Source organism: Chanodichthys erythropterus, chromosome 8, assembly GCF_024489055.1.
Source record: "Chanodichthys erythropterus isolate Z2021 chromosome 8, ASM2448905v1, whole genome shotgun sequence".
Taxonomy (NCBI): Eukaryota; Metazoa; Chordata; class Actinopteri; order Cypriniformes; family Xenocyprididae; genus Chanodichthys; species Chanodichthys erythropterus.
The window spans coordinates 29084600-29102456 of NC_090228.1; the positions used below are offsets into that span (position 1 = coordinate 29084600).

The 17857-nt window shown below is 39.6% G+C and overlaps 1 protein-coding gene across 1 annotated transcript; it reads left to right on the forward strand.

The window, feature by feature from the left end:
• The first annotated feature begins 5124 nt into the window (after positions 1 to 5124).
• LOC137025120 (GTPase IMAP family member 8-like) lies at positions 5125 to 17216 on the forward strand. The gene is made up of 8 exons (XM_067393151.1): positions 5125 to 5223; positions 5348 to 5593; positions 11192 to 11560; positions 12935 to 13004; positions 13113 to 13748; positions 14839 to 15444; positions 15672 to 16292; positions 16444 to 17216. The coding sequence occupies exons 1-8, from the start codon at positions 5125 to 5127 to the stop codon at positions 17214 to 17216; spliced, it is 3420 nt and encodes a 1139-aa protein (XP_067249252.1).
• The last annotated feature ends 641 nt before the right edge of the window (positions 17217 to 17857 follow it).

Consider the following 17857-nt stretch of genomic DNA (forward strand, 5'->3'; position numbering starts at 1 on the left):
GCAGCAATTGTTTTAAATAACTTATGTTTGTGATCCGATGTGGATTCTGATCACCAAGACTATGCGCGCTATTACCATAGTAAACATGGTAAATACGACGGCTTGAAGAAATCAGAGAAATATACGTAGGCTATCACAATCATGTAATTATTTTATCTGTCAGCACGTCTCGTCTCTCAACGGGTTGAGACGAAGCGAACGCACCGGCCATAGTGTGACATCCGTTAACCAATAGTGTAATAGATGACGGTTTTTATTTAAAAGAAAGAACGTAGCCTTCGTTTGTATGTAGGCCTAGGCTATTTATATATTTACAATACTTACTAAAATATAATTAATATTATTTTATTGCTTTTGTATTAGTTGTTTGAAGAGTAAAAAACAAATTGGTCGGTCTTAACGCAAATTTACAACCGGCAAGTCGGTCAGACTTAAAGCAAAAAAAATAAAAATTTGAGTCGGTCCTAAATTGACAGGGTCGGTCGGGTTACGGCAAACAAGAATATTTTTAAGGATGGCCTGGGGCTTGTTTTCTCACCAGAGAATATAATCATACACATTATATTGTTGTTTTTCCTCAACATTATAATGTGAAACAATATAAACATGGTAACCATATTCCGACTCTAGTGTACGTTATATGTACGTTACGTTCTGTACGATAACTGGCGCGCTCTGCTTTACTAGTGTTTTTTCCGATCGCTGCTTGAGCTTATAATGCTTTTGTTCTTTAGGCCTATATTTTTTTTGTTTACACATATTGTTTAATGTTTTAAACTGAATGAAAACCTTAAGATAAAACGTAAGCTTGTTGTGTATATTACCTAATCATAAGTTTGTTCAGAAATGGTGACGACAACTTGAATAAAATAAAATTAAAAAACGTCTCTCTCATTTTCTCAAAATAACGTCATTTAAATACACGAATATTCGTTTTTTTTATTAGCCCAAATATTTGAATACAATATTTTGGAAACATGCCCATCCCTTCTAGCTAGGCTAGTTCACATAACGTATACTCTGGTCAAACTGTTAACTAACCTACCAGCTGCCTGGACACAAATATTCCCCAACAATATGATGAGATGACTTCCCATGTCGATCACGATCAGTCTGTAGCCAGATGTGAATCAATGTGACTGACCAATGTCCTCTTCTGTAGCTATAACTACTTCAGCGAGCCCCTGAATCACAGAATGTGTCGTTGGAATCAGAACGTAAACGTTGGAATATCTAAATCTTACCCGGATACAGCAATTCTATTTTCTGATTGGCTGTTCGGTAGCTATATTTTTTTATTAGATTAACTGGTGCGTGGCAGGGCCTTCTGAACTCTATGGGGAACTCGCTTGATTCCTCTAATAGCGGCGCAACTTGTTGTGCGTTATCCTGGAGATTTCTCTGCATGAGAAATACAAGGTGTGGCGTGTGAGCGTGTGTTGAAATGCGTGTGTCACGCCCAATGCGTGAGACTTGAGAGCCTTGGCGTACATAAACTATAAATGGCAGATATATCAGCAACAAATGTGATGATAATACATCCACACATAGATATCAAACACTGATTACAAGATATATCTTACGGATGGCAAGTAATATTGAACATAATCAACACTTTCACGGGCACTCAACAGCATGCGATAATGGCTTCAATACTGATAAATACCAAAGACTATAGAATAACACAAGACGTGTCACTCGTATTGTTTTGAATGGGAGAAAGTGTAACGCGCGATATGGCGGAATAAGTCCCGCCTTCTAAATAAGAGCCAATCGCCGACTGGTAAAGTCATCGCGTCACTTCAGCGGCCGTTAGAAGCACCGGTTTCTATAGAAACTGTCAGACGCGCGCCTCCGAAGAGACGCACATTTAGGTCTGCGCATGCGCATTAGCTTGATCCAGCATAAAAAATACAGGTTTTTTTGTCATGATTCGAGCGTTTGGAAAAAAAATTATGAGACAGTTGTTGTCAGATTTCATTGGTGATTTCAAATATGAAATTTAATCGAAAGCTTGGCAAACAGCTTTGGAGCTGCATGATGCCCAGGATGCCCGAGAGGCGTGAAATGACTTGTCTTAAAGGTACTTTGTAAATACTCGTTTGTTATAAACAGGATAACATTGTACTAATGCAGCACCTACTCCTTAACTAATATTTATCAAATATTGATTATGTAGGCAACTTACATTTCTTTATTAACGCACACATTGCATACAGACAGCATCCTCGCACCTTCTGCTGAGTCACTCTCTCTTCAATGACGACTGATGGAATCAGCGCATGCGCACAGTACTCGGCCTTTCTAACAGACATTCTTCCAAATATCTTCCTTTGTGTTCAGCAGAACAAAGAAATTTATACAGGTTTGGAACAACTTGAGGGTGAGTAAATGATGACAGAATTTTAATTTTAGTGTGAACTATCCCTTTAAATCTCTCAAGATCAGAATGTGTTTGTCTGGTGTTGGATCATGGCTGACATCACACAAGAAAAGAAATTCAGACTGAAAGGTTGTCTAACATTATGCTCTGTTTTTGTAATTCCACTAAGAGGCACTATAGTGCAGAAACTATTTCACCTTTTAAGATCTAAATAAAATCATAACAGTCCTCACTGAGACAATCGGGTCAAACTGCACCCACTGCCCTAGTGAAAAATAGTATACTTAAGCACAATTTATTTGTATGTACTTTAGTATAATTAAATGTATTTGTGGCACGCTATAAATTGGTATACTTAAAGTCTGCTAAATTTGAACAACTAATTTTGTACTAAATGCATTTTAGTTATCCAAAAGCAGTGCTGAAGTTCAACTAAAGTTGTATTAAATATACTTGTTTGTGCTAAAGTGGAACTATTCCAAGTATACTTAAGTACACTTTAAATATAGTCTTGTATTTAAGTTTTGAAATGCAGAATTCACTCAGCATAAACTTTAAATGTATTATGGTGACATTAGAATTGCAATTCAATTACACTGTAAGAGTGTTGAACATATATTAATATTATACTGATAACAAACTTTTAGTGATTTTAAAACACATTGCAAAGGCATTCCAAGTGAACTTATAGTGTGCTAATGGCATCAATTATAATCTTAAAAAATAAAGTCACAGCTTTAGAATATGCCTTTTACAGACAGCACCAGTAACTTACTTATCCAGTGAACATCAGTGAGACAATGGGAACAGATTTATATGTATACTGAATGCAGGAACCAGTACGGGCTGGAATCGAACCCGGGTCACGTGGGCTGCTGTCACACAAGAGCACTCGGCTTAGCTGTTGCAGCACCACACAGATATAAACTACGCTAAACTGGTGTTGCTTTGTGTTTTCTCTATACTGTTACAAGTACAGCTATAAGCGTGCAGACATTATTAATGACAACTATTAATGACAGAACAAATTATATGGATTAAAAGACTGTGAATCGGCAACAAAATTATTAATATAGACACAGTAAGTGGTGTGTGAAAATAAACGTGAAACGGTCTGTTGCTATACAACACAAATGTGCATTAAAGCTGTTGAAAAAATAAAACCAGCAGATGGAACATTAAATATCAAGAATGTTTTGCTTCCCTTTTACCTGACATTATCTGTCATTAACGCAACATGAAGCAATTGCATAAACCGGCACATTAGTTTCTTCTTGTGCGTGCACTAAAACAATTGGGAAAAAATATGAATGTGCAGAACTGCTTGTGTTTCCGCATGTGCCATGTGTTATCCCGCTGAGCCCTCTTTGAGGAGGGTGGCTCCGCTCGCATTCCTCGCGACTTGGGTTCCGCTTCTGCCGAGGCAGACCAGCGCCTGATGTCGTGGGGTTCGCAAAATTAATCTAACAGAGATTTTTTGAGTCGGGCAGTGCCTTATCTCAGCCCTCACCTGTGGATTTAATGCCTCTATTCAGAGTCAGGAAGCACGTGCTGCGGTTTCTTCCAGTTGAGACAGCTGCACTGATGACATCCAGTTCTGAGGAGTTGGATGTTATTAGTGTGGAAACAGGTTCAGCTGAAGTCTCGCCACTTCAGTTTTCTTGTTAGTGAGGAGTTCGTGGAGGTGTTCACTCGTGCTTGATTTTAATATTGAAATCAACCGAGAAACAAGAGCTGCAAGTCAAAGACATATTAGATGAAAGCAGTGGCGCCCCCAGAAAATTTTAATAGGGGTGGCCAGACGAGGCCACAGCAATTCTTGGGGTGGCAATCAATCAATCAATCAATCAATCAATCAATCAATCAATCAATCAATCAATCAATAAATAAATAAATAAATATATAAATAAATATATATATATATATATATATATATATATATAGGCCTATATGTATATACATATACATACATGCAAAATCAATTGGTAGTTATTAATAGAATAACGAGGACACAAACCTTTACATTCAGTCGCGTTCTGCCCCATTTATTTGCACACACATACCTACACCGTTTTAGTCCAAGTGTGCACATTTGTAGAAATACACATTTACCTCAGATTTCATTATGGTTTCATAATTACCGAGGTCATAAAATATAGTTTGCTAGGGGGGTTCGGGGGCATGCTCCCCCGAGAAAATTTAGATTTCTCTATTGTACATATGTGCATTTTTAAGGCGTTTTAAGGCCAACAAATTGGATAACAATAGCTTTAAAACCATGTTAACAAATACATGCATTCACAGTTTTGAGGCAGCTTTAATCGCATGTGTGGTAATTTCATGCCTTAACTTACAACAGAGCAATGACGGTCATTGCTCGTATTATTTTGGGCTTTATTTAAGCTATAATAAAGTAATTATGCAGCGCGCGCCGGCGCATTTGCGCATTTGCGCATGCAATTCTTGAGTGTGCGCCGCGAGCACAGAATAACGGCTGATTGGACCTGTTCTTTTTTCTGAATTTTACTGACATAGTCTGACAATATCTCATCTGACCGCGGCCACCCCTGGCCACCCCTTGGGGGCGCCCCTGGATGAAAGTTTTCCATCTAGGTAAGCTCAACCTCCACATCGCGACTTACCGTTTTTCCCGACCTCCACAATGAGGTGTCGGGGTCGTGAAATAAGCCTTTCTCATACCATGTATTTTACATCATGTGATGTGTAGGGTATGAGAAAGCATGGTTATGGTGGCTGCTGGGCGTGCAGCCGAGGCCGACTACGAACTTCTCACACAGGAGCTCAGAGGGGCACTCTGCCAACCCCGCTGCAACGCCGGGGTGCAGTAATTCCCCGTGAGTCACTCGAGGGTGGTTCGCACTCTCTGTGGCAGCCGAGCCAGTTGTTCCCTGTACCCTTAGTAGATTTCCTGACAAGAGTGAAGTCTGTCATTTATATCTACAGTGGGTCCTGTACACAATAGAAAAAGGGTATGCAGTTCAGGGTTCCCACAGTGGTGGGATCCGAGCAGGCTCTGGTGATGGCACAAAAGGTAGTGACTCTTCTGCGAAAGGAGGCTATAGAAAGGGTTCCTCCTCCCAGCAGGGAGTCAGGAGTTTTTACAGCCGCTATTTCATTGTGCCAAGGAAAGATGTGGGAGTTGTGTCCAATTTTAGATCTGCATCAGCTATCGACTGTAGCAAAGCTCAAGTTAGCAATGCTGACAATAATATATATTGTGTCACAAATCAGGTCCAAGGACTGGTTTGTTATGATAGATCTAAAAGACGCATACTCCCATGTATCAATTCTCCCACAACACAGGAAGTTCCTAAGGTTTGCTTTCGGGGATGAAGCATTCCAATATCGAGTTCTTCTTTTCGGCCTAGCGCTGTCACCTCGCACTTTCACCAAATGTGTAGACGCGGCTCTAACGCGTATACTGGAGTTCCTGCAGGAAAGATTTTCTTCAGGTTTATCCCCCTCCACGCTAAAGGTGTATGTGGTGGCCTTAGCTGCTTACCATGCTCCTTTCAGTGGGATATCTTTGGGGAGATACCCGCTTATCACTTGTTTCCTCCATGGCACTTTGAGGTATTCTGCAGGCATTCTGTCCTCCTCCATTTATGACGTCAGACCAGGAAAAGCGTATTTGCTGTGCCCAGTTTGAGCACTGGATGCGTATTACCACAGAGCTATGCCATGTGGACCAAGTCTAATCAAATCTTCATATGTTTGGGTCACTTAAAAAGTGTACCCTGCATCCAAGCAGAGAACGAGCAAGTGAGCGGTCGAGGCCATCTCACTGGCTTATGAGTCGGCTGTTCAGCCTTCACCTTTGGCTGTTAGCCCACTCTACGAGGAATATGGCAAAATGTCGGAGATGCGGCAGGCTGGTCCTCACCGCTCACATTCATGGGGCGCAGGTGTTACTCTGAGTTGTGCACCTTGGCTTCACACGAACGGTCACTTGCTTATATGGTGACGTTGGAATTGTCGTTCCCATAGCAATTACGCAGCGCGAGTTCCCTTGAGAGGGAACGTCTCGGTTACGTATGTAACCTTAGTTCCCTGAATAGGGAACTAGACGCTGCATCGCCTTGCCATATTCCCGGCATGCCCGTAAGCACCTTCAGGATTCAGAAGCTGAATGAGAGTGTTTTCGGGTAGGCTTTATAGTTCCTGGTCAGTGACGTCACCCGCCTATGACGTTCCGTCACCCCATTGGACTGATTTCATAAGTGCTTCACGACACAATCACGCAGAGGCGTTCCCATAGCTATTACATAGCGTCTCGTTCCCTATTCAGGGAACTAAGGTTACATACGTAACCGAGACATTTTCTTTATTTGTCATTATTACAAATATTTACTGTAACTACTTTCTATATGTACAAACCCGATTCCAAAAAACGTTGGGACACTGTACAAATTGAATAAAAAAGGAATACAATAATTTACAAATCTCATAAACTTATATTTATTCACAATAGAATATAGATAACATATCAAATGTTGAAAGTGAGACATTTTGAAATGTCATGCCAAATATTGGCTCATTTTGGATTTTATGAGAGCTACACATTCCAAAAAAGTTGGGACAGGTAGCAATAAGAGGCCGGAAAAGTTGTGAAAATGTACATATAAGGAACAGCTGGAGGACCAATTTGCAACTTATTAGGTCAATTGGCAGTGTCTCTCAGAAGTCAAGATGGGCAGAGGATCACCAATTCCCCCAATGCTGCGGCGAAAAATAGTGGAGCAATATCAGAAAGGAGTTTCTCAGAGAAAAATTGCAAAGAGTTTGAAGTTATCATCATCTACAGTGCATAATATCATCCAAAGATTCAGAGAATCTGGAACAATCTCTGTGCGTAAGGGTCAAGGCCGGAAAACCATACTGGATGCCTGTGATCTTCGGGCCCTTAGACGGCACTGCATCACATACAGGAATGCTACTGTAATGGAAATCACAACATGGGCTCAGGAATACTTCCAGAAAACATTGTCGGTGAACACAATCCACCGTGCCATTCGCCGTTGCCGGCTAAAACTCTATAGGTCAAAAAAGAAGCTATATCTAAACATGATCCAGAAGCGCAGGCGTTTTCTCTGGGCCAAGGCTCATTTAAAATGGACTGTGCAAAGTGGAAAATGGTTCTGTGGTCAGATGAATCAAAATTTGAAGTTCTTTTTGGAAAACTGGGACACCATGTCATCCGGACTAAAGAGGACAAGGACAACCCAAGTTGTTATCAGCGCTCAGTTCAGAAGCCTGCATCTCTGATGGTATGGGGTTGCATGAGTGCGTGTGGCATGGGCAGCTTACACATCTGGAAAGGCACCATCAATGCTGAAAGGTATATCCAAGTTCTAGAACAACATATGCTCCCATCCAGACGTCGTCTCTTTCAGGGAAGACCTTGCATTTTCCAACATGACAATGCCAGACCACATACTGCATCAATTACAACATCATGGCTGCGTAGAAGAAGGATCTGGGTACTGAAATGGCCAGCCTGCAGTCCAGATCTTTCACCCATAGAAAACATTTGGCGCATCATAAAGAGGAAGATGCGACAAAGAAGACCTAAGACAGTTGAGCAACTAGAAGCCTGTATTAGACAAGAATGGGACAACATTCCTATTCCTAAACTTGAGCAACTTGTCTCCTCAGTCCCCAGACGTTTGCAGACTGTTATAAAAAGAAGAGGGGATGCCACACAGTGGTAAACATGGCCTTGTCCCAACTTTTTTGAGATGTGTTGATGCCATGAAATTTAAAATCAACTTATTTTTCCCTTAAAATTATACATTTTCTCAGTTTAAACATTTGATATGTCATCTATGTTGTATTCTGAATAAAATATTGAAATTTGAAACTTCCACATCATTTGCATTCTGTTTTTATTCACAATTTGTACAGTGTCCCAACTTTTTTGGAATCGGGTTTGTATGTAGGCTATATCTGTTTGCAACCATGCAGAATTGTGAAAAGTGCTATTGAATTAAATTAAACAAAAGCCTACCTGATATTCAAAGTGTGAGAAAATTATTACAAAAGGTAAAGGTCATAATTATAAAACTTATGATTATTTTTGGAACTCAAAACACATTTCCTGTAAACCTCTATCTAGGCCAATACTATGTTTTATACTAAACAAGTAGAACTCAAATACTGTTCATTGAATTTGACATTTAATCATAACAGGGCAACACAGTATTCAACAAAAATAAATTACTGAAGTAAAAATGTAACAAATGAAATCATTTTATTTGCAAATATCTCATGGTAACGTCTGATCTGTAGGCAAAAGTTGGGTTTGAAAATTCTACTATTACAGCCAATTAGCAGAAACAAACTAGATGTTTCAGTTCATACCTCATGTTTTCTGTGGTTTGCACATAAAGTCTCATCTAAAAAATTATATAGCATCATCAAAAATAATTTGATCATTCTCAGATTTGAAATCCATGGTGAGACTTGTGTCTTTAGCTACAATGACTTTCTAGACTCTTAAGTTTTCTTCTGACAAATGTGTCAAAATCTGCAACACAGATTCCCAATAGTGTGCACGAGTTCAGTTGTTTAGCAAAAGTACAGCAAAACTGATTCTTGGTGATGGCATTGGCTTTATGGCGTGTTCAAAACATATCAATCATTGTGGTTCAACCAATAGTAGGGCGTTGGGGCAGGCCAATAGGGGTCAAGGTTTAGCTTCAGTTATTACAGTGTTTTCAAGTCATGTCAGAAAGAATGTATTTAAATGCACATGAACATCAGCACAACTCATAATTATGAGTTTAGGTAACTCTGGTAATTTCCTTAAGAGTTTCCAAGTTAAGTACGTAATGGTGAGAAAACATGTCAAAGGCAATGGATGCAGAGTCTGCCAAGTGAAAAAACCCTACCAAAATGTGTTTAAAATAGGCCTACATTCATTTCACAGTAACTAAAAACCCATTTATATATATTTACTGACATAAATATTCTAATTAAACTTTATTTGGAGTTCTTCTTTATATTGCACAATGCATATTTCTTAATATTAAAGGATTAGTCCACTTTTAAATACACTTTTCCTGATAAATTTACTCACCCCCATGTCATCCAAGATGTTCATGTCTTTCTTTCGTCAGTCAAAAAGAAATTAAGGTTTTTGAGGAAAACATTCCAGGATTTTTCTCCATATAGTGTATTTCAATGGCTACCAACAGGTTGAAGGTCAAAACTGCAGTTTCAGTGCAGCTTCAAAGGGCTTTAAATGATACCAGACGAGGAATAAGAGTCTTATTCTAGCGAAACGATCGGTCATTTATGAAAAAAATACAACCGTTTATGCTATATAAACAAAATATCGCCTTGAACGTACTTTCCGCTTCCGCATTCTTCATAACGCTTACGCTGAATGTTCTATGCCTTCCCTATTAAACTTATGGAAAAAAACTAAACTGGCGCCGTGTTCGTTCCGTAAGTAGAATAGGGAACGCGTAGGACATTCAGCGTAAGCGTTATGAAGAATGCGGAAACGGAAAGTACATTCAAGGCGATATTTTGTTTATAAAGCATAAACGGTTGTATTTTTTCGTAAATGACCGATCGTTTCTCTAGATAAGACCCTTATTACTCATCTGGTATCGTTTAAAGCTCTTTGAAGCTGCAGTGAAACTGCAATTTGGACCTTCAACCTGTTGGTATCCATTGAAATCCACTATATGGAGAAAAATCCTGGAATGTTTTCCTCAAAAACCTTAATTTCTTTTCGACTGACGAAAGAAAGACATGAACATCTTGGATGACAATTATCAGGAAAAGTGTATTTAAAAGTGGGCTAATCCTTTAAGCCTAAAATGTGTTTAATATCACTATTAGTAAGGATAGTATGATCACTGTATAATTTCAATACTAGATGTTTAACTCCCTGAGGTCTGAAAACGCGCCGGCGCGTTTTGCAGGATTTTTTTCACATTGCAGCAAAACAGACTTAAAATACTCCGTCATTTCTTGTCATAGAAACATAAGTAATATATCAATTGAAACTATAGAATGTCTTCTTTTATTTGTGTACACTCAGAGTAAAAACACAATGTTGTGCTTTTTGTAAAATAAAGAAAACTAACATGATGCATGATCTCTCCTCTCCCTCTGAACGAAGTCCAATCTGATAGTTCTCAGAAAATGAACTGTAACTTATGAATACTAATGACAAAAAAATGACACTTACGTCTAAAGAAACGTTGAAATGTCAGGTTTTAAATCGTGCAAGTCAAATCGAAAACAATCATTCTGTGTTTATGTAATCTGTATGAAAAGAGAGCCATGTCAGAAGTCTGTGATTCAGCTCATTATCCGCTAATGTGGCCACGCCCACGGAGCCAGCGCTATTCAGAGGCAAATTCTGAGGCAATACTTGTATGCATCGTCTCAATCGTGTATTTATTGTCTTGAAAAATGTTTATCTGGATGTTAAAGCAATGGTTAGCGATCTGTAGAAGACATGCCGTTAGTTCCTAGTTCCTAGTAGCCCTACATCTACATCAGCGGCTAATCGGCTCATCGGGCTCTTCCAGATGGGACGTTCACTGGAGAGGTATGTGGAGGAGTTCGTAGAGCTCGCTTATTTGACAGATTGGTCGGATGCTCATTTGATCGCCCTGTTTTTGGATGGACTGGATGAGAACACTATTCGCTTTATTGAACCTGAAAATTATGTTTCCTTAATTGATGCTATAAATTTAGTTTTGTATTTAAATTGCTCCAAATTCTTTGTCCAAGAGGTTCAGAATGTTGAGTGTTCCTCTCGTCCAGTCCTTCCAAAAACACGGTCAGCCCGGCCAGTCTGCCAAGCTCCGTCTTCCTCCTCATACCCCTCCAGTGAACGCCTCTCCTGTTCCATGCTGGACCCTCACTGCTCCGCGGGGTCCAGAAGGCGGAGGAGGAAGAAAAGATCAGCTCCAGCCGCCGCCGAGCCCTCCGCTCCGCGCTCCTGCACCGAGCCAGCCGTTCCACGCGCTGCAGCCAAATCAGCTGCTCCATGTGCCGCCAAACCAGCTTCATGCTCCTCCACCCACGTTTACCATATTCCTTGGACTCCTCTTAATGATCCATAACCTCTCCAAGTATTTTTTTGGGGGGGGCCAAGTACCCGTGGGTGGGGGATATGTGGGGGACACACAGGTGGGTGGGGCTTTGCCATGGCCGCCAAGGCTCCTGACCCGCCATGGCTGCCCACTGCACCTGACCCGCCATGGCTGCCCGCTGCGCCTGACCCGCCATGGCTGCCCGCTGCGCCTGACCTGCTGCGCCTGACCCGCCATGGCTGCCTGCTGCGCCTGACCCGCCATGGCTCATGGACCCGCCCTGGAGACCTCCACTCCTACCCATGCCTCTCCCTGCACCGGCATGAGGTCTCCAGGGCGCCCACCCCCCCTCCCCGGTATTACATCTACGGCGCGAGGATGCGCCTACCGGGAGGGGGCGGTACTGTCACAGTTCCCTCGTCTCCCGGACTCCAAATCCCATGATCCTCCTGTTCTCCACACCTCACCTGAGCTGAGACATTATTACAGAGGGTTTTTTTCACAGCCTTCCTGACTGAAAGGCCTCATTAATATGCAAGTCATTTCAGGTCATTATTATGTGATTCTTTTGTGTTCTCAGGTGAGAATCACCCATTATTCATGGTGATTCACGCCTCCACACATACTGTGTTTCTTAACAAAAAGTGTCTTACAAAAACTAAATCAATATATTGTTTTATATGAAGGAGTAGGCAGCATAATTTTTACATAATTCTGAAGCAAAAACTCTAGTCTACAACCTCCAATACCCAGAAGTCTTGTGTACACAGTTTTAATATACTTTTTTTGGCCTTATTTCAGTGACTTAAGTTTTTTGTTTTTTCAATAACCACGCATAAACGTTATTCCTTCAAAAATACAAACATGTACATACATGTTCCTCACATATTATTGTAGCCTAGTTTGTGCTGAATACAGTGTAATGACACTTTTGTCATTAATATGTTTATGAACAACTGAAAAAAGCACAAATGTCAGGGCATGTCAAAACTTCTCCAGGCCCCAAATCAGCCTCAGACTCCAGAGGGTTAAAGTGTACTTAAAGTATAGTTGCAATAGTTCCACTTTAGCACAATAAAAAAGTATATCTTTAGTTGGACCTCAACACAAAAATACTTGTTCCATTTTAGCAGACTTTAAGTATACCAATTTAGTATACTAAAAATACAATTGTAGGGTATTTATATTAAGACATGAATATGAAAATGCATTTGTAGTATACTTAGCATGAAATAAATATATTTCAAATACATTTTAGTATATTTATTTTTCACTAGGGTGGCTTTGCAGTGAGCAGCCTCTCGCTTCACTGCATTAAAATCTTTTCAAATCCCTAGCAATGATTTTAGAACTGCAATCAGTGAAAGCAGAACAAAGCGCATATTTCAGGGCACATGTTAAAAAGTGTCAGAAGTACACAATCAAAACAAAGCTTCACTTGCATTAATTACATTTGTTTAAAGGATTTCAGAATCAGTCTTATGTTCCTGACGACTCAGAGGCTCATGAGAGGACACAATGGACAGAAGACAACACCATCGGTACATATTTTAACTAAGCTGATTAAAGTTAGTTTTTAAAATGTCTGATCTCAGTCTTAATGAATAACATAGAGTTAATTAAAAACATGCAAATAATTTGATTCATAGGATTAACTTCGTCTGAAATCAGGATTGTTCTGGTGGGTAAAACTGGATCAGGAAAGAGTTCAGCAGGAAACACTATACTAGGTCGAGAGTTATTTGACTCAGATGTTTCACCAGCGTCAGTTACTAAAAACTGTGACAGTGCACAAGTACAGATTGATGACCGGATCATCTCAGTCACTGACACTCCAGGCCTGTTTGATACACAAATGGAAAAGGAGAAAATGGAGGATAAAATCAAAAGATGTATTGAAATGTCTGCTCCTGGTCCTCATGCGTTTCTGCTGGTCATCAGACTGGATGTGAGATTCACAGAAGAGGAGAAAAACACAGTGAAATGGATTCAGGAGAACTTTGGAGTAGAAGCTGCTCGTTACACCATCGTTCTGTTCACTCACGCTGATGCACTAGAGGGGAAACCAATTAAAAAGTATATCAGTGAAAATCATGATCTTCAGACTTTAGTTAATGAGTGTGGTGGCAGATTTCACTCATTCAACAATAAAGACAAGAAAAACGGCTCTCAGGTCCCAGAACTTCTGGAGAAGATTAAGAACTTGGTGGAGGAGAATAGAGGAGAGCACTACACTAATGAGATATACAAGGAAGTTCAGAGAAAGAGAAACATACACCAATTCTGTAAGTGTGTATCTCTTATCATTAAAATGTTATAAACAGTGCAAGAAAAAAAATATTGATCAGTCTAAAATCAGCCATTATATCCGTTTCATTTTCAAGTTTCAAGTTTAATTTATTTATATAACAGTACTAAAATTCAGCAGCTGAACAATGTGCTTTACAACATCAGATAAAATAAATACAAGCAAAAACAATAGAAATAAAATGTCACAGACAAAATCAGAGGCAATTTATCCAACATAATATCAAAAGAAAATCAGAACACCATCAAAGGTCATATACAAATTAATCTTCAAGGGACAGTAGAAGCAATGGAAAAATAATGAGTTTCAAGCAAAGATTTAAACATGTAATGTAGGAGCAGATCTAATGTGAACTGGTAACATGTTCTAGAGTTAAGGGCCCACAATAGCAAAGGAACATTCTCCTCTTTGTTTTAATCTGACTCTGGGAACAATCTATGACTACCAGACCGAAGAGCTCGAGAAGTGCATTTTGAAACAGACTAAAAATCTTGTTTTCAGTTAAAAAGGTGTTATTTAAGCTGCCTATAAGATAATAATTAACAATTTTTACAACAGAAGTGATTCAATCAAAAACCTTGATAATAACTTTATCTTAGAGCTGCTGTAAAGCTGAAACAATCTCTGTCCATTAATTTCCCTATTGTCACTGTGAAGCTGCTTCGAAACAATCTGTATTGTGAAAAGCGTTATATAAAATGAAGGTGACTTGACTTTATTTTAAAATAATTACATTTAGGCCTGGTTTCATATACAGGGCTTAGCCTAAACCAGGATTAGGCCTTAGTTCAATTAGGACATTTAAGTATCTTTTATAAATGTACCCTAAAAAAAAAAAAAAAAAAAAAACCTTACTAGCGTACATTTTGAAACATAACAATGGCTCTGACATATTTTAAGATATGCTTTCAATTAAAGCTGCTCAAACAGGCATTTTAGTCCGAGACTAGCTTAAACTTCGGGGAATAATATAATTAGTCTGCTAATCTACTGGCTATTTAGTTATTTAGTATTTCATAGCATCTGGTTTGTAATTTCTCTGTTTTATATGACATTCTGATGTGCAGGGTTAGAGAAACCCAGGATTGTTCTGCTGGGTAAAACTGGATCGGGGAAGACAAAAACAAGAAAAAACATTGTGGGCAGACAGAGAAATTCACCAGATTCTGCTACTGAAACCTGTGAAAAACAAGAAGCATCTGTGGATAGAAAAAGCATGAGAATAATCGACACTCCAGGACTGATTGGTGCATCAGAAGAGAAGACAAAGAATGAAATTGAGAAGCTTGTCATTATGTCTGATCCTGGTCCTTGTGTGTTTCTGCTGGTGATTAAAGTGGGGAGATTCACAGATGAGGAGAAAAACACAGTGAAATGGATGCAGGAAAACTTTGGAGAAGAAGCTCTTTGTTACACCATCATTCTGTTCACTCACGCTGATCATCTGAAGGAAAAAACATTAGATCAGTATATCAGAGACACTCCAGGTCTGCAAGAACTTACTGAGGGTTTTGGTGGCAGATTTCACTCATTTAATAATGAAAGCATGGAGAACCGTGATCAGGTCACTGAACTGCTGGAGAAGATTGAGGAAATGATGGAGAATAATGAATTGAGGCATTACACCAGTCAGAAGCTCCAAAAAGCTCAAAGAAGGAAACTGTTCTGTAAGTGTGTGTTTGTGTGTCCTACTGTGTCTTTGAAACATTTTATCATCATGATATAAACAGCACTGAAAGAATTTTACTGTTCCTCACATTGTCTCTGGATCAGTTCTGCATCAGTATCATTAGTTTTTGATGTTGTATTGATAATTACATCTCTAGTTGGTTATTTTGGTTCATTAAGTGTACTTTTGAAATCTTGAAATCTTTGTTTTAATTGTCATTCTGAAATCCAGGGTCTGGGAAACCAAGGGTTGTGCTGCTGGGTAAGACTAGATCTGGAAAGAGCACCACAGGAAACACCATTGTGGGCCGAGAGAGTTTTAAGAGGAGAAATTCAGCAGATTTTGTTACTAAATCTTGCAAAACACATAAAGCATGTGTGGATGAAAAGAGAATGAAAGTAATTGACACTCCAGGACTGACTGATGCATCAGAAAAGAAGAAGGCTGAAATAGTGAAGTTTGTCAAGAAGTCTGCTCCTGGTCTTCATGTGTTTCTGCTGGTCATCAGGCTTGACGTGAGATTGACAGAACAGGAGAAAAACACTGTGAGATGGATTCAGGAGAACTTTGGAGTAGAAGCTGCTCATTACACCATCGTTCTGTTCACTCACGCTGATGCACTAGAGGGGAAACCATTAGAAGAGTATATCAGAGAAAGTAATGATGTCCAGGCTCTTGTTAATGACTGTTGTGGATTTCACTCATTCAACAATAAAGACATGGAGAACCGCTCTCAGGTCCCAGAACTTCTGGAGAAGATAGAGGAGATGATGGAGAAAAATGAAGGAGAGCGTGACACTGATTATATAAATCAGGACAGTCAGAGCAGGATACTAGACAGATCACAATTCTGTGAGTGTGTTTGTGTCTTTCTGTGTATTACCACTTAATACCATGATTTCATATTGTATTGATACCATTAAATATCCTCAGTTTGCATGTTTAATTTAGTAATGTTTTACTGGATTGTAATCACCTTTTTATTTAACAATCTGATTGACAGGGTCACAGAATCCTCGGATTGTGCTGCTGGGTAAAACTGGATCAGGAAAGACCAGTGCAGTCGAAACAATTGTGGGCCGAGAAAGTTTTACCAAAACCTGTGAGCTAAAAGAAGCATGTGTGGCTGGAAAGAACATGAGAATAATCGACACTCCAGGACTGACTGATGCATCAGAAGAGAAGATAAAGAATGAAATAAAAAAGCTTGTCAAGAAGTCTGATCCTGGTCCTTATGTGTTTCTGCTGGTGATCAGACTGGATGAGATATTCACAGATAAAGAGAAAAACAGAGTGAAATGGATTGAGGACAACTTTGGAGAAGATGCTGCACATCACACCATCATTCTGTTCACTCACACTGATCATCTGAGGGGTAAATCAGTAGATGAGTATATTGGCGAGAGAAAGTTTCTACAGTCACTTATTGACAGCTGCGGTGGCAGATTCAGCATTCAGGACAGAAATAACCCAAATCAGGTCACAAAACTGCTGAAGACTGTAGAAAAAATAGCAGAGGGAAATGAACTGGAGGATTACACAAATGAGAAGAGTCAAGTGATTGTCCAAAGAACAATCAGAAGACTACGTGATTTTGCAATAGGAACTGGATCCACAGGAACAGCAGCCATAATAGCAGGAAGCATTGCACTTGGAGTAACAGAGGTCATCTTTGCACCAGCAGCAATAGTTACAATAGGAGCTGTAGCTGTAGTTGGAGCGTTTGTAGCTGGAGGAATAGCGATCTATAAAAGGTTTGCAACAAATGGTGCCTGAAAGGGTGGTGCAGGTATAACATCACTTTGCCAGGTTTTCAAAGCAAAACCCACCCAATTGCTGTCCTAAACTAGCCCAATCACATGTAGCCCAGGGAGATTAATAGGTTTATTTACATCATAATGTATTTTATTTTGCTCCATTACAGTGTTTTCATGTGTATGTATATAGGTCTATATTTATCTGTAATATTATTTAAAGGTTAATGTCTTATTCACTTGCTCACATACCACACGGTTGAGGACGGGAGGGGCGTGGCTGTGGCGGGGGGGAATGATGAGAGAAAGACTGTGCATGATGTTAGTCCGAATGAAAGGGTATTCTACATGAAATTAGCGAGTATCTACATTGAATCTGTTATCGTGATTTGTATTTTGCTAATAAGAACTTTATTTAGTATTGGTGATATTTAACACAGACTACACTGAGCACGTTCACCCCATGTGCTCGTGTGGTGACAAGCACAAGCCAGATTGACATTAAATGGTTAGGAGGCGTTCAGCCCTGACAAAACATTTTACTTTTTTAAATGGAAACGGAGGTGTGTTGAACACCCTATTCTGATGACACAAGAGTTGCAACTATGGCAGCTGAGAAGGCCATTCTTTGTTTTCTTTTAGAAGAATTTTCGGAGCCTGATG

What these genes read in the sequence shown, in the direction of transcription:
- LOC137025120 (XM_067393151.1), top strand. Translation starts at nt 5,125, where the DNA reads ATGGTTATGGTGGCTGCTGGGCGTGCAGCCGAGGCCGACTACGAACTT. An exon ending in GATATGTGGGGGACACACAG is followed by an intron (nt 11,561 to 12,934) that starts GTGGGTGGGGCT and finishes AAAGGATTTCAG; the next exon opens with AATCAGTCTTATGTTCCTGA. An exon ending in GACAGAAGACAACACCATCG is followed by an intron (nt 13,005 to 13,112) that starts GTACATATTTTA and finishes TTTGATTCATAG; the next exon opens with GATTAACTTCGTCTGAAATC.